A 24,986-nucleotide genomic window follows, 5' to 3' on the forward strand; every position below is an offset into this window, starting at 1 on the left:
TCGCGTGAAGATAATCTGTGATCGTAGCTTAGTTTATACTCTTTGTCCTCGGTGTAGAATAAAGTTACACGACTCATGCATATATCATAAGGTTAACACGAATGCGCGGAATTAAAACACGGGGTGAATCACTGATAATGACTCTTCGAGCTATTAAGGCTTCATTTCTACGCATCTGAATTCTATATATACTGGTTCGTAAAAGTTTGAACTTGTAACATTTTTTTCGGTCTGTCAGGATACCTGTCACGTCTTTATACGTACAGCTTATCTTTTATTTAGCTATGTAAACGTAAACACGACCACTTGTGTTCCTCAGCCTAAGGTGTTTTACGCAACGACTTTGCCGTCGTTCCACTGGAAACTTCAGTTCTTCAGCAACGAGGGCGAACTACAATACCTGATAAAGGGCGATTAGATGTTTCGTTTAATGTTTTTAACCCGTTGCTATCCGCTTAAATAACGTCTGTCAGTTTTATGGTTCACATTGGGTTTAACATTTGCAGTGGGGTGGAATTCCATGGTAACAAAATATTTTGTTTTGTAAACAGGTTTTAGTTTACGGAACTTTCGCAAAAAGAACGCTTTTCATCAAAGTTTGTTCTATAGATTCTAGCTCATTCGTGGGTAGTCTGAACTTAGAAAGTTACTCGCTAGAAAACGTTTTGAGAGTTTTGACAGAGTTGCAGTAAGAATCGCACCATAACTAAGCGATAAAAGTCATTAATGAACTTTACCTGCTAATATGAAGTTTTATCGCATGCTGTAGGCAAAAACTGAGCTGCAATCTTCCACAACCAGACTGTATATTTCAGTTGCACTTCTGAAATATGTATTCGTGGCGGGGCGCGGCAGATGTAACTATATTTTCAGCGGTTTGTTTTTGACCTTTATGCAATATTCTGAAAATAACTTTTTCTTTAACTCTGACGTTTTAAGATAATCCCGCGAGTCTTTCACGTGGCGAGTAGAAGATCTGTCGGATCATAAATTTCTTAATTAAATCGAAAACGGCGCGCATGCAACGAAAATTGTGCAACTAGACAAGGATAATTTCGCGCGAATATAAACTAAACATTATGAGTTGAATGTAGTAAATCTTAGCCTGTATATTTATCCCGAAACTGTTTTAATTGCACTGAAATTCAGATTACCCAGTGCTAATCCCTCTCCAACGGGGATCAAACTCAAAGCTTAAATGTAGAACAAACACACACAAGCTTGTGAGAATTAGATTTAAGTCGCGACTGAAGAAAATTGCCTTGTCGAGGAGCGCTTGTAAAAAACGTAGAAATAATTTTTTGTATGTATGTGTGAGCAGGCCTGAATCTAGAATTTTAGAGTTGACTCTCTAATATACGTGCCCTGATCACAGCGTTAGATTGAAGCCCCGTCCACACGTATCCGGATATTTTTGAATCCGCAACTTTTTCTTTCCGGATACGGCTTCCGTAACGAATCCGATAACGTGTGGACGGTGAATCCGGATATTTTCGAATCCGATGACGTAGCAAAATATTGTCCGGTCTCTTACCGAACAATAAACCAATATGGCGGCACAACGTGTAGCTTAGTTTCTCTAGAGTGAATCCGGATACCATCGGATGCGTGTGGACAAGTGAATCCGATTTGAATACGCTACGTGTGGACGGGGAAATTTTTGAATCCGGAAAGAAAAAGTTGCGGATTCAAAAATATCCGGATACGTGTGAACGGGACCTGACTGGAATCCTGGGTGCATGCGAGGGTACATCCCGCGAGAATCATTCAAAACGTGCGATTGGTAGAAGAGTGCCGTTGTACAGCTTCCCCAGTTGTTCGAAAGCTGGATAATTCACTATCCGGTAAGCGTTAACAAAACAAACCACGCTGTCCGCTGGATAATGATAGAGTTATCCACCTTTCGAACAATTCAGACCTGTATATTAAAAAGGCTTACTTCATAAGAAACTTGGAAATTGACTTTTTTTAGTCATGCAAATGAAAAGATCTTACCTCTGAGATCATACTTTATTCAAGCAATAGACCACACTTTCTATGGGTTTATAGGGGTAATAACCCACGCGGGATGTTGGGAGAACACAAGAAAAGCTTGTAAATCACGAGCCGTTCTGGAAACTAGTTCTAGATACGCTGCTTCTGAAATTTATTCCGATTTTATTTACTTATGTTGAAGGCTATGAAGTTCGTGGTTCTCCGTATTTTGCTGAATGAAAACTATCGCTCTTGCCGGCTTAATTCATTTATAGTGTTATGCATGCATGCATGCATTGAAGACTATTGATGAGCTTAATGCTAATTCGAAAGAAATCTTTTACGTGCTTTTTTAACAACCCAAATTGATCATTCAAGTCCAGCTGTAGTCAGAACTGCCTCCTCCACAGACCGTGGAAAGCACTGAAAGCGCTTAAAACTTCTTCTAAACCCAAGCGTAAACCTCGATAGGCGAAAAAATTTTGGCCATGGGAATTAAAAAAGATCAAGCATTTACATTCTGGTCCTGTTTATCTTACAAATTTCTATGGATATGTTGAATTAAAAGAAATTCGTGTTATTGATATCTCAGCCAGTGAAAGTCGAAAATATCAATAAAGCTCATGTTTTCGCTAGTGTTCTGAGTTCTCTAGCTCTCACTTAGAGCTGAGTATTGCTGAGTATCGGAAACCATGTGTTTACCGGTACAATAAACGATAGTTTTTTGGCGAATCAGAGCCGGCGCGCGAAGTATGTCAGTTAATTTATGTAACATTCAACTTCTGCACCAATTACATGTATTATAACCCAGCACACGCGGCCAAAAACGAAATCAGCAAGTGTATATTATGCACTCCTACACGGGTATACCATCCTTTTCTCTTGTTTAGTCCTGTCCCAGGTTTCTAAAAACTTTACGTGTTTCGGAGTTTCGTAGTTAATTCATAGCTGTTAATAAGGAATTTCAATTTCTTTGAAGCCTGTGACAACAAAGACAGAGGATGGTACGTCGTGTTTACTCTCTGTCGTCCCATCTGTCGGTGAAAGACGGAAAACAGGTAGCACTGAGCTTGAGGGTTAGAAAAAATAAGCTCCAATCCAGGGATGGTACCTGGGAACAAGGCCCTCTTTTCTCTCCACCTTTGTCCAGCGTAAATGTAAATAAGGTTTACTTATCAGCAACGTCAAATCCGTTTGTTATGATTTATGCTTTTGCTTTTTTCGTTTTTTGTTTTTGTTTGTTTGTTTTTGGTTTTTTTTAAAAATAATAACAGAAGCCTGATGATTCCTCTACGTTAGTAATTTCAACTTTTGCAATTGATGTTAGATCTTTACAGGGTAATTGTTTAGCAGAGATATTTCCTGGCGTTTCGATCGGGGATGATTTATATGGAAAAAAAAATATAGGAGCTTCAGTTAAATGACCATATTCTTTTCATTCTTTTCGACCAATCCCAGTTTTTCAGTTCAGATGAAGTAGTGTGCAATGCAGGCGCATTGCTGGGAAGCGCGAGTTACCGTTGCATGACCTCGTGATCGCTCACCGAGCCGCCATGTTTGATTTAGGGTGGGGCGGGGACTGGGTAGTGCGAGAGTATGTTTCTTTCCCTTTCCCCTCCCCGTCCCCCTCTCCCCATTTCTCTCGCCTGTCGTCCACTCCCTTGGTAGAAATTTTCTTTTCCCCCCACCCTCCACAATATTGGTCTGCCTCAAAAAATTCAAGATGTGACGGCCAAACATTTCGCGAAGAAATACTGAATTTCTACTAAAATAAGCCTGCACAGCAGGCCGCATGAGGGAAGGGGTGAAGGAACGTCCATTCAAAGAGAGGGAACAGTACAACAACAACAACAACAACAACAACAACAACAGAAAAAAATGGTAGCAAAACTCGCTTAAACACATTTATTGACATTTCAGTAGTCTGGACACACCTTGTCTTAACTGAGGATTTTTTTGGTGGTACAATACTGGGTTTACACTGGAAACAAGCGAGGAGATTGGAAAGAACAATGGCTCCATAAGCATGGAGAAGGGGATATCGGTTATTTTTGAAATAATTACAACAATAGCACATGGGATCAAAATCAGGACGAGCTCTCCCACAACCCAGCTGGTAGTTACTGTTAATTTGCGCTCAATAGCGGCAGTTATGTTAGCTGGATTATTCCCCGCTCCTGGTGTTGCCTCAGACCCGGCAATTTGGGCTACTAAGCTGTTATGCTTATGAAGAACATAAAGCGTCAAGACCTGAGCGATGATAGTGAAACAAGAGCATATTATCACATAACCAGCCTCTACCCCTTCTATCGCGTCTCGTGGCACAACGCGCGTTATTTTCGCAGCGATAATAGAACTGGAGAGAAGCCACACGCCGATGCACACTAAACGGGCATGCCAGGGTTTTACAGAGGCCTTATACCACATCGCCTTAGCAATAGCCAAATAGCGATCCAAGCTTATTACGGCAAGACTACCCACCGTGCCAAACAAACACAAGAAGAAGGATGCCACCGTAAGAGGGTCCTGCCAGTCGTCACGATTAGCGCAAAAGTAGCCATTAACAATCTCTTTAAACCTGAATTTCAGATACACTGGAGTAACCAGCGCTCCCCAGAGAAAATCAGTCAGTGTTAAGCTACATAACAAGAGAAATCCCGGGCGGATTCGAATTCCACCCTTTAGGATCGCTATCAAGATCGACCCGTTTGACACGACAGACCAGATCCCTAAAAGCGTAATTACTGGTGTGAACACAACATTAGTGAAATAAAAGTAATCGCGTTGGAATGTTTGGGATATTCCAGGGACGAAGCAGCTTCTCCCGCCATGTTGGTGTCCAGCGGTGTGATTCGAGATTCCAGCCACCATGAAAGACCCGTTTTTATTGGTAGTATTAGCCTGTGATAAAGACAATATAGTAGTTTTGTCAGCATAAAACACACTGTAATATCCTTCCCTATGTATATTATGATATTGAGATATGGGAAAACAATCAAGGCCTGAAACAAATCCAGGACAACCAGAAATAAATGGTCTGTGCATTTCTTTTGTTTTTACCTCGTAAATACTGTGCACATTTTTTAAAATAATTTCTTCGACCCAATTGTAATTTTTCAACTTTTCTGAATTGCTTTGACAGTTTTTCCCTGAAGATTTTCCTTTTCATTCTGTATCTTGGTGGCGCATCTGTGAACCGGCTGTTATACGTACTGATCACTTTAAGTATTGTTTGATCGATTGACTGGTTTACCGACCGACCGACCGATTGCTTGATTGAAAGATGTCAAACTTGGATGGATTGAGCAGGTGGCATCTGATAGCCCTCCAGTTTCTTAGCAAGTATCGACGAGCGTCTTTCCTATTCGCACATATCAAATCCCCGAAAGTTGAACTCCATTTGGCAAACTCTTTGTTTTCCAACAAAAAACAAAACAGAAAAGAAAAAAATTCAATCATTACTTTTTTTTCATTCAACAAAATATTGTCATTCATAGTTTACCTGATTATTCTCAATCAATCGACCGAATATTCCGTCTGGGTAGTCCAGTATATGAAAGCTTTCTTCAACAAGAATGTTTCCCGGCTTTAAATAATAAAAGAGCAGGAATTTGAGGTTAATTTATAAATGAGTTAACTTATAAATATACGTATAAGTTGAAAGTAATTATATCTTGTTCAAAATAAATATAAATCGTGTAATATAAATGTGCAGGTTGTTGAATTTTGCTCCATTATTTGGTTAACCTTAGCCGGATGCTTTTAAGCATCACTCACAAATGCACCTTTCATTAACAAAAGAAGTCTGCATTTTCTTCCTTAGATAAACTACTTCTTTCTGCATAATATCGGAAATGAATTAGACAACGTTAGACAACAAGATCTTCGAGCACAAAGACAAAAACGGAAAACCTTTCACAATTAAAGGTGGCATCTGGTGGACAAAATACTTGGTTATTCCAGCGCAAGTTCTTAACTCGATCTTTTTACTGTACCTCTTACTGTATCAAATGTGATATAGGCTGATTATACGGCCTCATCTACACTCTACATCTACATCTACATTAAAGATCTGCCGACCTACAACGAGAAATAAGTTTTCTAAATATTATTATTATTATTATTATTATTATTATTTTTATTCTTTCAGCACACGGACTTTAAAGTATGCCGATCGCCGAGTTTACATCGTTTCCCTTGAGAGTTACTATCTAAAGGTTTTTATCATTAACTTCGTGTTGTAAAGAATTCAGATTTATGTATAAACTGAAAAACCTTTTTGTCTTGAGCAATATTTTTGTCAGGCGACAAATTCTGACTAAATTCAGGGCAAAACCCCGATATCACACGATACACGACGCGATGAGAGAGGGGAGGGAGGAAAATCAAGTTGTATTAACTTGAAGGTTTCTTCTGTCTCAACCTTTCCAATTTATCTGGACGTAGTTCTATGCATTTTTTTCGCGGAAGGCGTCGTCCTCTGAATCTAATTAGCGGTCTTCTTTTCCAACATTTAAGTTGATGTATTATACGTCTTTCAAGGTTTATATAACGCGGCCATTCAAAATGCTGGGAGTGTTGGACAAATCCTTTGTTTCGAAGTCGTAATTCCCCGCCAAATACTGGCTCGCCTCAATATCTTTTTAACATACCTTTAAGAGTTTTTTTTTTCTTTCAAATTATGCCTGCGAAGATTTCGTTCCTTTAGGTGCTTCAAAGTCGCAATTCCCCGCCAAATACCTCGCCTGTTATTTTTTCAACATACCTGGCAGGAGTTTTTTTTTTTGGCCAAATTATGCCAGCGAAGAAACACTGTAATTCACGATCCAGAGAAAACAAACTTACCATGCACGACGTTGACTTGGAGAACTGGATGAGACTCGCGTTTGCGGACTGTTTTGTTTTGACTGGGTCGAATAATGGCTACCTCTTACTACTTTTATACGACAGAAACCTTACATTAATGACAAGTTAATGACGGAAAAGACGGAAGTTTTGATAACGGAAAGAATTGACAAAATCACTAAACAAGAGCATTTAAATAAAGACGGAAAAGAAGGAATCTTTTTTATAAAGGAAGGAGTTAAAAATAGAATTAATAAGGGCAAAACCATTTGAAAAAATACTGACGGAAAGAAAGGAGACGTTTTATAACGGAAAGAGTCGAAAATAGAATAATTAAGGATAAGATCATTTAAATACTGACGCAAAAGAAGGGCACTATTTACAACGGAAAGAGTTGAAAGCAGAGTTATTAAGGACAAAAGGGGATGTTATGAACTTAAGGTCTTATTTTCGCGTCACACTTCAGTCTCGTTGAATATAACGGAAGTCTCTGGAAACTAACTCATCAGAGCAATATGCCCACGCAAACAGTGCAAAGTGAAACATGTTCAAGTCGCTTCCATGGCAGATTATATGACGCCTTATTTACTAGCCTGCCACGGTCATCTTTTTTCTTCTTTGAGGGGGGGGGGGGGGGGGGGGAGGGGAGAGATAAATTCAATCAAGAGATTACCTTGATAATCTCTTGATTCAACAATACAACCTCCTACGTTACATGTCTGCACATCGATTTTTGGTTGATGTTTCAAGCGAAATCTATTGTTAATGTTTAGACATAGAGAAACATTGATCAGTGACAGCAACTCAATCCCCGACACGGCTCAATCTTAGCCTTCCCTTTCCATCAGCGATGAACGTGTCATCTCAGTTCTGTGTGAATTCGTGGCCGACAAGATGGGTTTTGAAGGCAAATTCTCAGCTTCGGTTGCTACCATTTACCCTGAAAAAAAAATGTGGGTCAAAACAAGAGACGATCATTGTCTCTTGGTCAAAACTTACAAGCTATGGTAGGTAGAGTATGAGATTTTCGGCGAGATCGTGACTTGTTAAGGACTAAAAGTGGAAAGGGTAGGTAAGATAAAGTCTGCCCACGAACCAGGCCGGAGCTTATCCCGGTTTCAGTAGCATGAAGCGACCAGGAGTGGCAAAAGTTGAAAAGCTTTACCTTAAAGCCTTACCTATCTTAGTGAGCGGAGGGAGTGGTGGTGAAAGCGACTGGAGCTTCCCTAAGTCTCCCTGGGATGGGGCAGATTTGGTCGTCTGCCGACATCATTCTTGAATCGTTACCTTTTCAGAGTTCTTGATCGAATTTCGCTTTGGTCAGGTGTGGGGCAATTTAATTTTATACAGCTTTTTACCTCGACTAAAAGCCGCTGCCTCGAATACCTGCGCTATTTCCGCTCGAACTGAAATCATTACGGGAAAATGTCTAAAAGGAAATCTAGATTTAAAGTATCTGTGGTAACCATTTTTCTTTGGTTCTTCCGAGGAATTGGAGCTATCACGGTCTCTTCGCAACGGGCAAATGCAGTCTTTCGAAATTAATTTTAAAAAATACATTTTAAGTAGTATCATTGTTGGTCGTTAGTTTTGCTTTGCTCTATATTGGTCTCCATTCAAACTGCGAGCTAATGAGTTGAAATCGGCCCATTATTGTAGTAGGAACTAAGAAAACCAATAACTTACCCAGAAGCGAAACAAATTATCAAATTCGAAACAAAATGAGTAGCCTGACTTGGCAATGCAGTGGTCACTCGTAAAATCACAAATAGTCCCGCTATATTTGCTTAACAGATCCGACGTTCTGCAAAAGCTCAAATCAGTGAATTTCAACTCAAGGCCTTTATTCTCATCTGCACGAACGTGTATGCAAATCACGAGTTGTCTGTTGTGTGGTTTTGGGTTTTTTTGTTTGTTTTTTTTCTTCTTCCGGGGTTGAATTGGTTTTTTTTTTGCAACTTTTGCAAAAAGAGTACCGAAGTTACTACAAAAGCTATTCCGTCACGAACTCTTTCGATTCCATTAATTATCTAACGGACTTTTCCGCTCCTTGATCTTTGATTTACATCCTCGAGATGAGCGAATCGGACACACGGATTACGCAATTAAAAGTTAAGGAAATTAGCTGCACTTTTCGGCTATTAGCTTTCATCACTCACCGCGGATTTAAATGCTCAACTAAACGATGGGTCGATACGTGAGTCAACTGATACACGTAGTAAGCTAAAATTAGAATTTAGTTAATTTAAGAGTTCAAAACACGCAAAACTGGGCTCACTGAAGAACATATAAATATTACAGAAAGCTGCTCTGTAAAAATTCCTCACATTTAGAAAATTTCGGCTCTTAAGTCTTCCAGCGATGGAAACATTAATGTTCTTATCGTCCGGTCAAGAGCAATCTTGGTTTTAACCAAGTTTTAAAAGGTCGTTTAATAAATCTCTTATTTTAACAGAAACTTATCCGGTCTAATAAGGGAACGGTTATGAAGCGTTCCGATTGGATAAGTAACTTCAGCCCTCCGTGTTGTGTTTTATTGACATGTATATTTAATAGAAGGTTATCTGTCTTGATGCTTGCAAAGCTAACAGTTACAGCGCATGTAAAAAATATAAAAGCCCAATTACAATTCCAAGTAAAGAACTAACTTCCAACCTTTTAAAATAATTTCTCTCTTTGCCAAAGCTCTTTTTGTTTTTAATTTTCGTTTTCGTATAGCTTTGAATCCTGTAATGTGGTCTTCAGTCTGCCTTGTCTGTGCGTTTTAAAATCTTAAATCATTATTATAATTTAGGTTTACTTCGTGCATCAATGAATTCCTTATACGGTGTCTCCGTTTCGCTCATCTCAAGGATGTACATTAAAGCGCTCAAACGTTTCATTGTAAATCTCAGTTTTTCAAAAATACTCCGCTACGCGTTGTATTTTCAACTCTTTTCTCGGTGCCTGGAAATGTGGTCAAACACGGTCTTTCGTGTTTGATATATTATTATGTAGGTGCTACACGGCCTGTTTACACCTGCTTACCATGTACTAGTATCAAACTATACGTTTCTCCGTCACCGCGAATTTATTATCTAACCCTATCTAAATTACCACAACCCTCTCCCAGTCCGCATTGTAACTCGTTTGTTTTACAGCCACAGTCTAAATTTGTTGTGTGGTCGCCATCAGCGACACATCGGTACACATGTCTCCCTCAGGCGTGTTTAAAAAATTTAAAAAGATGAATTTAGACCACTTTTACAATTGTCCGGGCTATGTTACTTTTACACTATTTTATGTAAAGTTAAAACTTAAAAGCCAAAAAGAACTTTTATTACTGTGTCCATATTGTACCATGTGTTCCGCAAAAATTAAAAAAGTCTCGATTTCCATTTATTTTCTAATATTTTTCTTAATTACGCGCTATAGTATTCATTTAAGATCCTGATTAGACCATTTTCCTATTCTCGGTACTGGACTGGAATTAGCGTGCAATGAGGCTTATGCGGGGGAAAATCATTAAAAATAGATTAATGTCATTTGCATTTGAAAAGACTCCCCGCGTTAGCCTCAATTTCAAGCTAGTTCCAGTCCAATACCGAGAAAACGAAAATGGTCTGTCGACAGTAATCGTTGCCATTTCTTAGAGTTTTTTTGTTCCTGTGGGCCTCAGATCACCGCGTCGGCGTTTTCGCTAAAATCGTAAAATTCTGTGCGTTCTCTGTTAGGATTCGTCAACTGTTCTCACCATCCAACTCTTGAAGATTTTTTAACAGCGATTTCACAGCGTCTTTGTAACCAGGTAACTGACAACATGGATTTCCGCGTAAATCGAGCTTCCTGAGCGATGTACAATGTTCAAGACTTTGCAAACAATCTACAACTGAAATATCTGCATGTTAGGTCAGGAAAAACACAAGTAACAAATCTAGGCAAAGAGTTTACAATTCAAGAGCAAGGAACAACACCAAACGATCTTTATCACGGGTTCAAACAACATTTAACGACAACGATTTTCTGTCCTCAGTACTCTATTCGTTTCGGACCGAAGAAGACAGTTCTATGGTAATTTTGTCGTTTTCGTACAGGAGTTTTTATTCCTTTGTCGAGAAGATAAAGTGGTAGCTCTTATTACCAGTCCCGCGATTCTCGTAACAGGCCAGCTCCCCTCAGCAACTGCCCACATGAAACTTGTTGGTCTCAAAGGTGGCCGTGACTACTGTGACCTTTGGAAATAATAAACTGGACTTTTCTCTGTTTTTAAGCTCTGCTAGGCGTAGTTCACACCCGCGACATAAACATAACGACATCAGAAAATTAAGGGAAAAAAAAACTAATCCTTTCCTTATATGTTTATGTCGATGCTCACATTACCGACATAATAGATTATGTCATTATGCCGTTATGTCGTTATGCTCTACTACCCTTTAAATTTGAGCCCACGGCCGCTTACGAGAGCTTCACCACTTGTATGGACATTTGCTTCCGTACGTGACTAGAGCTAGGAAGGCATTAATTAAGCGACTACTTTAAAGGATACCATTATTAGAAAGGGAGAGTTCTTCCAGCGAGCAAAGTCTTAGCGCATGCCTTTTAGTGATGCACCGCAGACTGTTATTACTGGCATCCAAGATGTTGACGCATTGTAGCATGTTACACTCGTCCAGTGAAGTGAGTTTGTTGTGTGATAAGTTGACTTCTTTCATAAGCACTAGCTGATCCATGTGAGATAGAGACGTCAAGTCCTACGAGAAAGAAAGGGTAACGAACAAGCATGTGATTTGTGACTTGTCTTGAGATAGTTACAGGGATGGTGTCACGGCTTGGCGCATGTGTAAGCTTAGTTATAACGTTGGACCATTCGATTCTTCTTTTGTTATAAATCTGCTTGCGTTCTATCACGAATGCCGTCCTCTGATTGGCTACGCTACTCACTATCTATTCTTCTGTTGTAGATAGTGAGTCGCGTAGCAGTGAGCTCTTATTAACAGACTTGCGGCCGCTTCTTTGCGGTTTCGAAGTGTCTGTGAAGAGGATTTAAATGAAATTTTGAACGACTAGTACATTTATACCAAAACAAATAGATTATTCGCCCTCGATTTCTATGCGTGATAGTTGACTCAGGCTGCGCCCTCGTCAACTATCGCACGATAGAAATCTCGAGCTCATAATCTATTTGTTAAATCGAAAGCGAACTAATCACTTTTGCGGGAAATGTTCCAATAAAAATTTCTTGATGACTTGGGAAAAAGGTGATATATTTCATTAGATTTCCGTTTGAATGTTAAACAATGCTACCATGCACAGCCACGCAACACTCAAGTCCATTTACGGGTGAATATACGAAACATGATATATTTGAACTGCATGATAGAGCTTTCAAGACACAAGAGATCACCACAGCTTTGCACGCAAGACTTCTTAGCGAATATATAACACTTACCATTTTAGATAAATCAATTGACCTCTTCGTTTCCGCCTAAAAAGAAGCAGGAAAAAAATTAATCACGCCAGTTTTCTGATTATCACTACAGAAAGCAAACATCGCTCCAATAATCTAATTGTAAACTGGGTGGAAACAGCCTCTCCACTCCATTCTACAAACTTCTGTTAAAAAAGAAAGAAAAACCCCTGAAAAGTGACAACAGCATATAAAGGGCTCTGCGATTGGCTCGAAGTGCAGACCACGTGCAAAATCGATATTTGGTCTCATTTTTCCAACCAATCACAAAACGCGTAAAGTCGCACGACAAGTACTTTCTACTGACATCAGTAGAAAGAACTTGTTCCGAAAATAAAATTTAGGAATTTGTGCAAAGACAGAGATACAGTTAAGGGTGTAACGAATCAAGCCATTTTCCAACCTTGTTTGAGCGGTGCCTCTCAATGGTGTTTTCTAATCTAAATTTTCTTCCTAAAAGGCAACAGCGAGACGCATTAAAACACTGTAAAGCCCATTAGAGTCAGTCAGTCAGTAATTCAGTCCCTCTGTCCAATTGCATGTCAGTCAGTCACACTTCTCTCGCTCAATCAATCAATCAATCAATCAATCAATCAATCAATTAATCAATCAATCAATCAGACATTCAATCAAGCAAGCAAGCAAGCAAGCAAGCAATTATGGAAGCCCATCAAATTGGTATTTGTGTTTGTGTACTTACTGAGATCTTTGTAGTAACCTTGTCTGTAGCTGTCAACCTGTGTCAGTTTTTCTAGATACAACTCTGTTTCCTCTTCATGTAGCAGTGGGTCCAGTGCACGCATCAATAACACCATTGTTAACATCGTCCCTACATTATGATATCAAGAAACCTTGTCAGACTTGTTTGCCAGCAACTGGGGGCGAGGTGCTCGTATCATTCATTGCCGATAAATAAACAGAATGACAAACAAATGGTGTCGAGTTCGTTGGTGGCAAACTTCCCTGGTGGCAAGGTGACTGGTACCATTTTAAATCTGTGATTAGCTGAAGTGTTAACTTCTGGTGTGTTCATGACAACTTAATTAATAACTACTAGGTATTTTAAGGACATCTGAAAATAAACAAATTTTAATTATTCTTTGCTTTTATCATCGATTGTTAGTACAGGGTTTTCCTTCAGCTAAGCTTTCTAGGCACATACATTGTAAATCAACTTATTTATTATTACCATTAATATCATTTTATGATTGGAAAGAAAATATCAACCTCATTTATTTCTGTACAAATCCCCTAACATTTCTAATTTGTGTAAACACTCACCCTGTTCTCTGACTAATAGGTTAAAAAGAACTGACCAATTTACAAACTAAACCCCTCTGCAACATACTTACACTTGTTGTCCGGTTCCTCTTCTAGTAAAAGTCGGCAAGAATCTAACTCTTGTTGGAGAACAGAACTATGAACGGCAGTCAGCTCTGCTCTGATGATTAACACAATACAGGACAACATTAAATGTAATACAAGCTATAAAACCACATGCCAACACAACTATTTTCCCCATGTATTTTCTACTCTATCATTTAGGATTGTAAGAGAGACACAAGCGACAACAGGTACTCTTATTCTGTTTTGAAACACACTTTTCAGAATCTTTGGACATTGCAGCTATCTTCAACAGATAAGAGGGCGATATAGTTCTTATGTCTCAATGATGGCCCTAGTATTCTCCCAGAGGAGAGCTAGGAATTAGTAGTAATAGTCAGAAGTAGAGAGAAAAGTTCCTTTATAACTATCATTGATCACGAGCTATTATGGCAATGACTACAGTCACTGCTAAAATGCCTTCAAAGCTCCTGTGGGCAGTCTTTCAGTAATATTAAATATACTCACCTTACAAATCACAAATAATGTCACAAACAATACTAGTAATGATTCAAACATTTTGTCTTTCTGATACGTGTCTGATTTGATATGTCTGATATATGATATGACTCTGATATGTGATATGCCCCTATTATTTCGCTTTTCACTTCATGAATTAAAGAGAAAGGAGAAACTGTTTGTAGTTTAGACAGCATGATTATTTGTCACAAGATTCACAAGTCTGTACTTACCTAAAAAGATGTAGCTCGCTAGCAGTGGACCACACTTCTGATTCACCTAAAGAAAACCCCATATATATATTATTTTTACATAGTATTACAGAATTATAAAATAACTGAGCTACTACACGCGCTCTCATTGGTCGATAGGTGTGTTTAGATGAGAGTATGTACACACGGTTGTGACGTTTTAGATTTGCGCGTATTTTTTGAGAATTATTTTATAAAAGCAATAGACCACTTTTTCCATGTTTACATAGCTTCATCTAAACACACGGAGGGTTGGGAGAATTCTCCTAAGTTATGCAAACCCTCAACTATGTCTCAGGTTTGCATAACTGTCTTGAATTTCCCAACCCTCCTCGTGTTTAGATGAGGCTATGTAAACACGGAAAAAATGCTCTATTGCTTAAATAAAACCCTTTCCATTGTGAAGAAGCCTCCAATACAAAGGTAAAGTACAAATATTTGACCTAATCATAATGAGGCAAAGTAAAAGTAAGCAGAAATTGTCATAAAAATACTTGCACTTTCTCGCACTCTGGTATCTTTATCTAAGTAGGTAAATATGACTACTAGCATTCAACAAAAAACGCTTAGGGAGGAGATGACATACACAAACTTTGAATTGTTATAACCACACATTTTCTAAGAGGGATTTAACATTATGTCCATGTACTTTTCCCCATGCACAATAAATTATTCCTGATCAGTGATTCAAAGTGACATAAGGATTGTTTTTGATTAAACCACACAGGATACAAACCTTTAGGCAACACCACACTACGTTCCAGTTTTCCATCCACAAATTGCACCTTAATTGTTGTTTCATCAGGTGCATTCAGAGATTTGTAATTACAGCTAAAAATTTAAATATAGTTAAGGAAAAGTGCAGTAAATAATAGAGGGAAAAGGACAATCCAGGAAAACTGCTTTGAAATATAACAACAATTGACAATAAACAGTTATTGCCAGTTTATGTAAGACTTAATGGATTTAGCTTATTAGTAATTAATAATAAAATAAATATGTCATTTCATTTATTCTCTTCCCAGTTCCAGGCAATGCTTTAAAAGACTATTAGGTGTACTTTAAAATGTGTAGTTCCAGAAAATATTCACACCTCCCCCATGGAAGGGATTTTTTTCAGACCCCCCACCCCTCTAGAAATTCCAGTTAAGCTTGATACATTTCTTTAAATGTTTTGGCATTAAAGAGCCCCCACCCCCACCCCCGCCCCTGGAAATTCCAATCTCTTCTGTGGGGGGAGTATCTGGAACTGCACAATCTATCTTTCACTTCTGTCAACATCAATACTTGAAGAATGGAAAACAACCAAAAAAACAAAACAAAACAAAACAAAACAAAAAAAACGGTCACAGCACAAAAGGATATCCAAACAGTAGAAGGATGATTGTTGTGAAAAGAGTTATTCCAATCTCCAGTAACCTCTCGACAGTCAATAGAGACAAGTGGATTTTCCTTAGGTACCTTGGAAGAGAAAAAAACACATTCATCTCCTGACAAAACACTGACAGAGATAAAACTGGTCATAATAAAAATTTTCAAACTAGTTAGGGGATTGTCCTGTCTATGCAAATTACATGACTTACATATTTTTTTTCTTTTTTTTTTGCCAACATCATAGGCCTGCAATGCACGTAGATTCAAAATTTGTCAATTTAGTTCAACTGCAATGACTTGTTCACTTACCTGGACTGGTTGAGTAAATTGTACAATGACTGTTGTTACAGTATCATTACACCTCATGTACAGGCACAATATATCCATCTGCAGCCTGGCTGGAAAGAGAAAAAGGATCAAAATTAAACTACAGTTTTATTACAACCTTTCTGACTTAAAATCTGTTAGCAGTAAAAGAAACAATATTAATTATTGACTATACTATAATGAAAAATATGTTCATGGCACACTACCTCTTCCCAGAAGCCATCTGTGGTAGAACCAAGCACTCTGATCATAAGGATCCGTGAAGAATGCATTTTGAGCAAGATCAAATTCTACAAACAGAACACGGCAAGTTGATAGAACAGTGCCTCTACATACTTTCTACACCAAAAATCATTACCCTGCATGCTCAATTCTGGAGCTGTACCATCTTGGATTTTTTTGGGCAAGAGAAATTTGAAGACAGGACGAAACTACTCTTGGTACAGGGGTGGAGGGCTTTGTGGCATGGGGTAGCTCTAGTTTTTGATGCCACACCACCCATCCCATACCCACCGCAGTACAAACGTACCTCCTTGGAAAAATCTTGCTTCTTTAGGTCATTAAACTGAAGACACTATCCATACGATTATCACATTCCATCTTGAACTGAAGAAGAAATTAGCCATTAATCAGTTACCATTTTACCTTTCATAAGTGCACCTTCCTCCACCCTTTCTTTATCTCCACTCTGATCAGGATGAATCAGTGGAAGAAGCTTGCTGCGATAATGCCATGAGGAATAGTTTGAGAAGTTTTCTTTGATCTTCTCTGTACTAAAGTCAAATTCATCAGCAGGAGCCACCTCAGCTTTCTTGACAGAGATTCGTCTGTAATCCCAGCAGTGAACTTCAAAAAATAAATAAATAAATAAAAGCAAAAGCTACTATAGTTACTACCTAACGGTAAGTTAACATGTTCCCAAGAAACCTTAGAGTCTAACTCTACGCTCTGTATCTGTCAATTTATCATTATTCTGACTAACTGTTATTAGTTATTAGTTAACTTAATATTTGGTGTTTAATTTTTTGTCATTTACCATCAGATATGGCCTTATGTGCACAAGGCCATAAAGGAGATTGAGCGAATGAGTTAGCATTAAATGAAAAAGGGCTACAAATAAAGTGTCTTATCATTCGATGCATTTTTTTCTTCCTTTTCACTGGCCAAGAGCCAACCACATGACCTGCAAATAACTGCCTACAAATAATGGTCTGCTCACGCATAGTACCATCTAAATGTGTTTTGCGGCAAATGATATTCTGCTCATGCATTTATAATATTGTAATCCATGATCTCTGGTAAAAAATGGCAGATTGCTCCCTTGAGCTGTCAGAGAGTGATTTAAATAAGAAAACAAATTGGAATGATATGACAATAATGAACTCAGTTATCGCAAAATATCGTTATTTGTCAGTGTCTTGTAGATCAAGATATTATTTGGCTCAGCCCTCGGCTTTGGCAAATAATTGATCTGTTCTCCAGTGACAAATCCCAATATTTTGCTCAACCTTGTCCAATAATAATTATTATTATTGTTGTTAATTATTTTATTTTACTATCAAGTGCAATAAATTAATGCTCAAGTAATGTATGCAAACAAAGATTTTGATGCATTCTTGTTATTTAAAAATTCAAACAATAAATAACATACAGTTTCTTTCATCGTATGAGAGGAACTTGTTGCAAAGATGTAACTCTTGCTTCCAGTTAGGCTGCGGCATAAATTCCATGATCCACTGTCTGTGGTGCCAAACACTGTAAGATTTGGGATTCACTTGCAAACAGTTCTGTAGAAAGGACAGTTCCTTCTGGCAAATTTCTTGCATGACATCTGGTGGACTTCAAATGCAGCATTTCACTCAGATCAGAATTGATATTCATGTACTGTCTCTTTAATATCATTTTATGGTAAATTAACCACAACTAAATTAAATGATCCATCAAAAGACCTTTACTATAAATTCTATAAATTATAAAATAAGTAATAATAGGCCATTTTCAATATATTAAAATTCTAACTTCAAGTTGGCTACCAGGTTTGGGGAAGAAAACAAAGGAATTGAATTATTCATCCCTCAACCTCAATGCGATTTCTTTAATTTGTTTTATTCCCCCCAAGCCTCAGAGTAGGCTTGATTTCCGCAGCTCTCGCACTTCTGGTAGCCAGCCTTGGAGCCATGTTAGAGTTTTAATATATTGAAAATGGCCTATTTACTTGTAACGACTTGTATTTCTATCTTCATTTGTTAAAAAAAGCTACACATATATCAATAATTTATTTTTATTCTTCAGTCATGATAATTATTCATTTTTAAATTAATTTATGACAGTGTAAACTCCTTGGTCACGACTGACAACAAAGTTGTGCCCAAGAGTTCTGAGCAAGTGGATTTTGTTCCTCAGGCTGGAGGATTCTATCCACTTCTTTTGCTTGATGATGGGCAAAAAAAGATTCCCAAGGGGAATATCCTTGCGGAAATCCAAGTTACAGAATGAGGTACTCTATGAAAAGCAGTTGTCATGTTAATTAATTTTGAATTAATTATACTCATGTGATATACATGTATAGTGCTATAGTTCGGGGCTTGTGAGAATGACTTTCAGATGAGCAAATCTTGCCTGAACTAAAGGAATTATACAGAAAATTGGATTTCTTTGAACAATACATTCTTGCAAACACTTCAAGATGGTTAGTCCACTGTCTCTCAGCATAAAAAAGTAGTCATTTTTGTCAGCAAGGTATATCAGTTCCATTTCTACTCTCTTAGTGACTCATGTAAAACTAAAAGCTATTATTTAAACATACTTTTCATTTTTCATGTACAAGAAAATCTCCCTTCTGAAGTTCCACAAAGTAGAAAAGTCTGGGTTAGCTGCAAGTACTTGTTCTGTTAAAGAAAGTGACTCTTTGTCTTTTTCTCCATTCTTTCTCTAAAACAAGGAAGACATACATGTAAATTGCAGCAGTTAGGACCTTTTTTCCTTATTTTTATCCACTGAGAACTGGTTCAGCTTGCAGATTTTGCACAGCTCCTTCCAAGATCTGCCTGAAATCTGATCTCTAAAAAAGAATCCTGATTACAGACTACTGTATTATAAGGTCAGATCACACAAGAATGACCATCAACAGGCAATGCTGAGGGACATGACTGGCTAAGAGGGCTTTCCTAATCTTCCAAATTGATTCTATTCAACTTACTCTAGCCTATTTTAAATTTTCAGCTACCCACTCTATTTAGAAAACTGGAGAGTGTGTAACTCTACATAGGCTAGCCATAACTCAAACAAGAATCAAATTCAGTGAGGGAATGCAAGGCTCAATATAGAAGCATCTGGGAGGTGGGATCAAATGAAACTCTAACTTGTGAATTTTGATAGAGCCTCATTCATCTTTCATGTTTCATCTATGCTGGAACTGACTTCAATATTGATTGGCACAAGTGGGTTTGAATAATTTGCAAAATTCCAGATCTGCTGATATTTGTTGGATATACCTTCTCATAGATGTGGCTGGTAGTTTCTTTATAGATCTTTAGCTTCTTTTCTCTCTCTTTCCTCTTTGCTTCAGCTTGCTCAGCTGTTGTACGCACCTTGATCCTTCCATGCTGAGAAAGCAACAAAGTCATAACTTCAGTTTGATTGACATATTGTCAAAATTAACATGAATGTACAATCTTACACAATCAGTTGTAAGTTACTTATAACATCTATTTCTGCTTTTAGAGGTGACCCATCACATGTATAAAATGTCCATAGTCCATACCAGCATAGGTTGTTTTCAACTGATAAAAATGAAAAGGCTCATGAAGGGTGCAAAAGCAGATGACAACCTTGTTTACCACAGATTTCAAAATTTCTATTTGAAGTGCTGTATACTACAGACGTCACTCTTTTTTCGGCATCTGCTAGATCTTTAAGCATTTGATGTTGCATTTCAAAAGTGAAATTTTATTCAAGCTAAATACTTTCAAAAAGCTAGCAGATTAAAAAAGCTTCTCTAGAAATAACTTGGTCATTTCTACGTAAGCTTAGTGCAATTTGGCCAGCCGTATGCTGCATGACACGGAATTGACTCGATCGACCTTTGAATCAGAAATGCAAGTATTTATTTCTGGAAAGAAGTAAAAGAAATGGATGTTTACTAACAGCTTACCATGTCTTTAGCAGGTAGAGTGAACAAATCTTGGTGCTGTCGAACAATTGTTCAGTCACTCCACCATGTTGTTATTGACCGCGTTCGTACTGGGCAAGAGATGTGCAAAACAGTTTTTTTGTACAGTGGACATCATTACGTCAAGTAGGAATCAGTCAAAAGTACTTAAAAGTGCATCGGAAAGTGAGAAGTTTTTTTTGCTGGAAGTGTTTTTCTTTTTTTTACAACTTGCTATGGTGAAATCTCTGTGTGGTCCTCTTTGAAGCAGAACGAAGGAGAAAACCTTTTGGAAAAATTATATAATCTATTTCTGCTGCCCACAGAGAGAGAGGTCTTTGAACGGCGACACGTCACCGAAACGAAAACCTTTAAATTTCTCGTAGCAACAACAGATCGAAGCTCAACGAACCGTCAAGTTAATAGTCAATCATTAACATTTTGATAATAGCACATGGATGTCGACGTAAATGCTCTTCACGATCCAGTGGATCTCGCTGGTGTTGATGCAAGTTTGGAAAATATGGGGCTAGGAGCAATGATCATTCAAATCATTTCTTGGATTTCCTCGGCCGCCATGATCTTTGGCGGAGTTGTTCCGTATGTGCCGCAGTATTGGGACATTTTACAGTCTCGTGATGCAGAAGGCTTCTCTATGCATGTGTGCTTAGCTCTACTTGTCGCCAATGTGCTTAGGATATTCTTTTGGTACGTTTCAGCTTCATGGGATGGGTAGAACTCGAACCTAAGCTTTGATGAATTAGTAAACTTATGACTTATGTTATTAAACTCAATGCTTGTTTTTTTTCCTTGTCACGACGGCCATCAATCATGAATTGAGTGCTAAAATTGTGACCCTTTATCAGAGGTGATAACATTAAATAAATTTTTATATTGATGCTAGTGGTATACTTGTTTGTCTTCTAGGTTTGGTCGTCGTTTTGAACTGCCATTATTAGTCCAGAGCTTTATAATGATTGGTGCGATGCTGATGATGTTACAGCTCTGCACTAAAATTAGAAGAGAGAGTGACATGAGTGCAAGAAAAAGATCATTTCTTGGTAAGTGTAAAGAGAATCTCTTGGAACAAAATAAAAGGGGATGCAGCCATATTAAGACACCAGGGCTACCCCCCTAGCATTAAATTTGCTTATACCCAGTTATACACCAGTACTCTTGTGGAGAGACGCATTGTATGAATAGTGTCTTGTCTAAGAAAAGAAAGCAGAGACACCCGGCCAGGGCTTGAATTCAAACCACTCACTGCAGAGGCCAAAGCTAGCCATTAGCCATAGCATTTTTCTTAGAAGCAGATTGAACTCATCCAAGTTAGATAACTTGAGTTTATTATATAAACACCAGTGATTTTTCCTTTTACTAAAAATCATATCTTCATCGAGCACAGTGAACATACTATTTTTATCTTTCACACTGTGAAGATATCATTCCTTTTTGTTGATGTATGATCGAAACAACTTTGGATCTTCTTCAGTTGTCTTCGGCAATCTTCAGCAATCTTCAGCAATCTTCAGTAATCTTTGGAAATGTTGGGAAAATGTTTGGAAGCCTTAGTCTGGCCTTCAGAACAATTTTGGAAAATCTTTGGAAATCTTTAGAAAGTGATCGGTAATTTTTGGAAAATCGTCAAAAACGTCGTCATTAGTATGTTTGTATAATAAACAGAATATTACATGCCTGCGTGTCAATACAAATTTTATCTTCTTGAGTTCAACTCCATATCTCATGAATGAGATATCGAGTTGAACACTCAAAAACAAAATTCGTATCCACGTGTGGGCGTGTAATATCTTCTATTTACACAATAGAGAACTTTTTCTGAGTTTACATAGCCTCATCTAAACACAAGGGGGGTTCCGAGACTATGAGACAGTTATGTAAACCCAAGACGCAGTCGAGGGTTTGCGTAACTTTCGAGAATTCTCCTAACCCCCCAAGCGTTTGAATAAGGCCATGTAAACACAGAAAAAGTACTCTATTACTTTTATAAAATATATCTCAAGAATATGAGTGAATCTAAAACGTCACAACCATGTTTACATACTCTGATCTAAACACTCCTATCGACCAATGAGAGCACGTGTAGTATCTCAGTTATTTTGTAACGTATTATATTAAATACAAGTGGATAACTTGTCTGATTTTCATTATTTCAAGTATTTGTCCAAGCTTTTGTCTATTCCTCAGTTTACTCTTGATGAGTAAGTCATTTGCCTGACACAATTTCTCTCTCATGAACAGCTAATAAATCTAATTCATAGCTGCCTCATGAAAAATATTGTCAGCTACCCAATACTCTGTTGTTGGTTTTTGTTTTTCTTCAGATTTTCACAGAAGACACTTCTGGGATTGGACACAGTTTTCTGATTATGTGTTGTGTGTGCTGATTTTTGTAGCGGTTGGTGGTTATGTTACCTACTTGTTCCTCAGCTTTCCGACTTTTGTAGAACTCATAGGATTCTTAGCAGTGTTCACAGAAGCTATGCTTGGAGCTCCTCAATTCTACCGAAATCATGTGAATCAATCTACAGTAGGAATGAGGTATGTCTACAGGTCATCTCCTGTAATCTTTTAATCTTTGCTTTGGAGAGGTCACTAAACCACTTCTTGCAATTTTAGGTCCATAGTTGTCTAAGCTACATGTACCTTCCCCAATTTACTGTATCTTGCATTCTTTTTAAATCATTGGCATTTAATTAGATATTAGAGCCAGTGCCATTGTCAAGGTTACTGACTAGTAAGCTTGTAAGACGAGTATTAAAGTGCAGTTTCTATACAATGTACATGAAACAACTAGGTGTATTGCATTTCCTTGGATCACAGAATGGGATGCTAGTCTGTTGCCAATTATCCCCCTCCCCTGCTGTCAGATTGTGAAGGCGTGGTGGCCTCATTAGTGCACTTGACTCCAGATTGAGAGGTTTGGGTTGAGCCCTGGCCAGCTTAGGGAGTCACATTGGGTTGTGTTCTTAGGCAAAACACTTTACTCTCACTGTGCCTCTCTCTATCCAGGTGTACAAATGGGTACCAGCAAATTTAATGCTGGGGGTAACCCTGCAATGGACAAGCATCTCATCCAGGGGGGGGGGGGGGGGGGAGGGGTAGAAATACTCCTAATCACTTCATGCTACAGAAACCAGAATAAGCTCCAGCCTGATGGGTCATACATGTGCCCTTTGCTTTTGTCCAGACTAAAACACCTGTTAACCTTTTACCTGCTAGATCAGATTGCCGTGATAATTTTCTGGTACCCATTTATACGCCTGCATCGGGAGAGGCACTATAAGAGTAAAGAGCCTCACCCAAGAACTTGGCACATTGACCTAGGCCAGGGCTTGAAGATAGACTACCAATTTAGAGTCCAGCATAGTCTGAAAAATAATTGGCTATTTGTGTAGGACCAGATGGTTGTATCTTTTCCCTTTCTCTGTCCACAGTGTGAAAATGGTAGTGATGTGGCTCTCAGGAGATGTTTTCAAAACTTGTTACTTCATTGTCAAGGTTGCACCTGTCCAGTTTTGGATATGCGGAATGCTTCAGATATCAATTGACATTGCTATACTTTTTCAAGTCTACAAGTACGGAACACAAGAAAGAACTCATTTAAGATAACATTTAAAGCGTATTACCATGTTCTGCAAATTTATTTATTTTGAATAAATTGTCAACATAAAGGGCTTTCAGTTATTTATATAGATCTCAGAGATGATCTAGTGCTCTAGAGTTCTAAAGTGATGACGTCACAAAAATAAATTTTTTGAAATTGTGGGATATGATGTCATATTCTTATAGAGGATCCTAAAAGATGCCCTCATCCCAAAAATTAGCTCTGAATTGCAATTCCCGAAAGAGATATAAGGGATCAAAGTTTGATAACACCCCATACAAACCCTTCAAAATTTGTTTCAGTTCCTTCAGTTTAGAACTGACTCAAAATTAGAGAGATTCATATGGGGCAGTACCAAATTTTCAGCTTTTATATTTCGGCTGGGAATTACAATTAAGAGGTAATTTTTGGCAAAGACCCTTTTTTAAGGATGCTTTATTCGAAAATGGTGCCAAATCCCATAATTTCTCAAAATTATTTTTTTGTGACGTCACACTTTAAGACTCTATTGCGAGGTAAATATTAAACATGGCATTATTAAATTTTAATAAAAGTGTGCTGAAGTGGAGCATATCAAACAATAATATGAAATTACCATACTCGTTTCTACTATGTATACAGATGGATATCTTGATGAGGTCAATTTCAGTGTCACTGCCACAGAGGTTTTACAGTATCATTTCCAGACATCTACAGAACTCATTGCCTTCTGCTTAAAGGAGCCATTTTGTCATTTTTTATCTGATGTACAAAATTTGAAGGAAGTTACTGTAATACTTTCCTACGTCAGAAAAATATCAATCTTTAGCACGGATGGATAGGTTAATTAGACAACCAAAAAAAAATTGAGAAGAAGAGCCAATGTACAAAAAGGGAAAAAGAAAATATTGGAGTGTATTTTTGCATATAAATGTAAACACAAGCCATTGGATAATAATATTGAATTATTTGTCAATAATTTGACAGTTTATGTAGACCCAAGCTGTGGCAGACAGTTTCCATTGGTCCATGATAAGTACTTGTGAATTCTTTTAATGTTCAATGTGTTAATGTGTTAATGTTTAATATTTTCCATGTCTAATATGAAGTAAAGAAAATGAAATATATCATGTATCAATCTTATAGGAGTGACATTTAGATTGCCTGTAGAAG

The 24,986-nt window shown here is 37.9% G+C and overlaps 3 protein-coding genes across 3 annotated transcripts; 1 reads left to right on the forward strand and 2 right to left on the reverse strand.

Moving 5' to 3' along the window:
- Positions 1 to 3,864: 3,864 nt before the first annotated feature.
- On the reverse strand, positions 3,865 to 4,872 carry LOC149106684 (adrenocorticotropic hormone receptor-like). The gene has a single exon (XM_089298398.1). The coding sequence runs from the start codon at positions 4,843 to 4,845 to the stop codon at positions 3,880 to 3,882; it is 966 nt and encodes a 321-aa protein (XP_089154524.1). The 5' UTR covers positions 4,846 to 4,872; the 3' UTR covers positions 3,865 to 3,879.
- Positions 4,873 to 10,115: 5,243 nt separating this feature from the next.
- On the reverse strand, positions 10,116 to 20,382 carry LOC110062766 (geranylgeranyl transferase type-2 subunit alpha-like). The gene is made up of 16 exons (XM_020769718.2): positions 20,213 to 20,382; positions 19,554 to 19,664; positions 18,866 to 18,990; positions 17,711 to 17,898; positions 16,705 to 16,905; positions 16,266 to 16,349; positions 16,042 to 16,130; positions 15,722 to 15,819; positions 15,095 to 15,195; positions 14,341 to 14,386; positions 13,618 to 13,706; positions 12,966 to 13,094; positions 12,669 to 12,718; positions 12,248 to 12,283; positions 11,345 to 11,549; positions 10,116 to 10,696 (listed from the first exon to the last, which is right to left on the reverse strand). Exons 1-16 carry the CDS (start codon positions 20,213 to 20,215, stop codon positions 10,539 to 10,541), a joined length of 1,713 nt encoding a protein of 570 aa, XP_020625377.2. The 5' UTR covers positions 20,216 to 20,382; the 3' UTR covers positions 10,116 to 10,538.
- On the forward strand, positions 20,367 to 24,956 carry LOC110062777 (solute carrier family 66 member 2-like). Its single transcript, XM_020769728.2, has 4 exons — positions 20,367 to 20,917; positions 21,137 to 21,270; positions 22,552 to 22,768; positions 23,665 to 24,956. Exons 1-4 carry the CDS (start codon positions 20,664 to 20,666, stop codon positions 23,837 to 23,839), a joined length of 780 nt encoding a protein of 259 aa, XP_020625387.1. The 5' UTR covers positions 20,367 to 20,663; the 3' UTR covers positions 23,840 to 24,956.
- Positions 24,957 to 24,986: the final 30 nt, after the last annotated feature.

This window comes from Orbicella faveolata, unplaced genomic scaffold (genome assembly GCF_042242905.1).
Source record: "Orbicella faveolata isolate gen_17 unplaced genomic scaffold, um_ofav_v1 contig_3, whole genome shotgun sequence".
In the NCBI taxonomy this organism is placed as follows: domain Eukaryota; kingdom Metazoa; phylum Cnidaria; class Anthozoa; order Scleractinia; family Merulinidae; genus Orbicella; species Orbicella faveolata.

Coding starts and splice junctions, on each gene's coding strand:
- LOC110062777 (XM_020769728.2), top strand. CDS start 20,664: ATGGATGTCGACGTAAATGCTCTTCACGATCCAGTGGATCTCGCTGGT. Junction 21,271..22,551: donor AAGAAAAAGATCATTTCTTG/GTAAGTGTAAAG, acceptor GTTTTTCTTCAG/ATTTTCACAGAAGACACTTC. Junction 22,769..23,664: donor CAATCTACAGTAGGAATGAG/GTATGTCTACAG, acceptor CTCTGTCCACAG/TGTGAAAATGGTAGTGATGT.
- LOC149106684 (XM_089298398.1), bottom strand. CDS start 4,845: ATGGTGGCTGGAATCTCGAATCACACCGCTGGACACCAACATGGCGGG.
- LOC110062766 (XM_020769718.2), bottom strand. Junction 15,820..16,041: donor AATTTACTCAACCAGTCCAG/GTAAGTGAACAA, acceptor TTCTCTTCCAAG/GTACCTAAGGAAAATCCACT. Junction 11,550..12,247: donor CAATTGATTTATCTAAAATG/GTAAGTGTTATA, acceptor TCTTTCTCGTAG/GACTTGACGTCTCTATCTCA.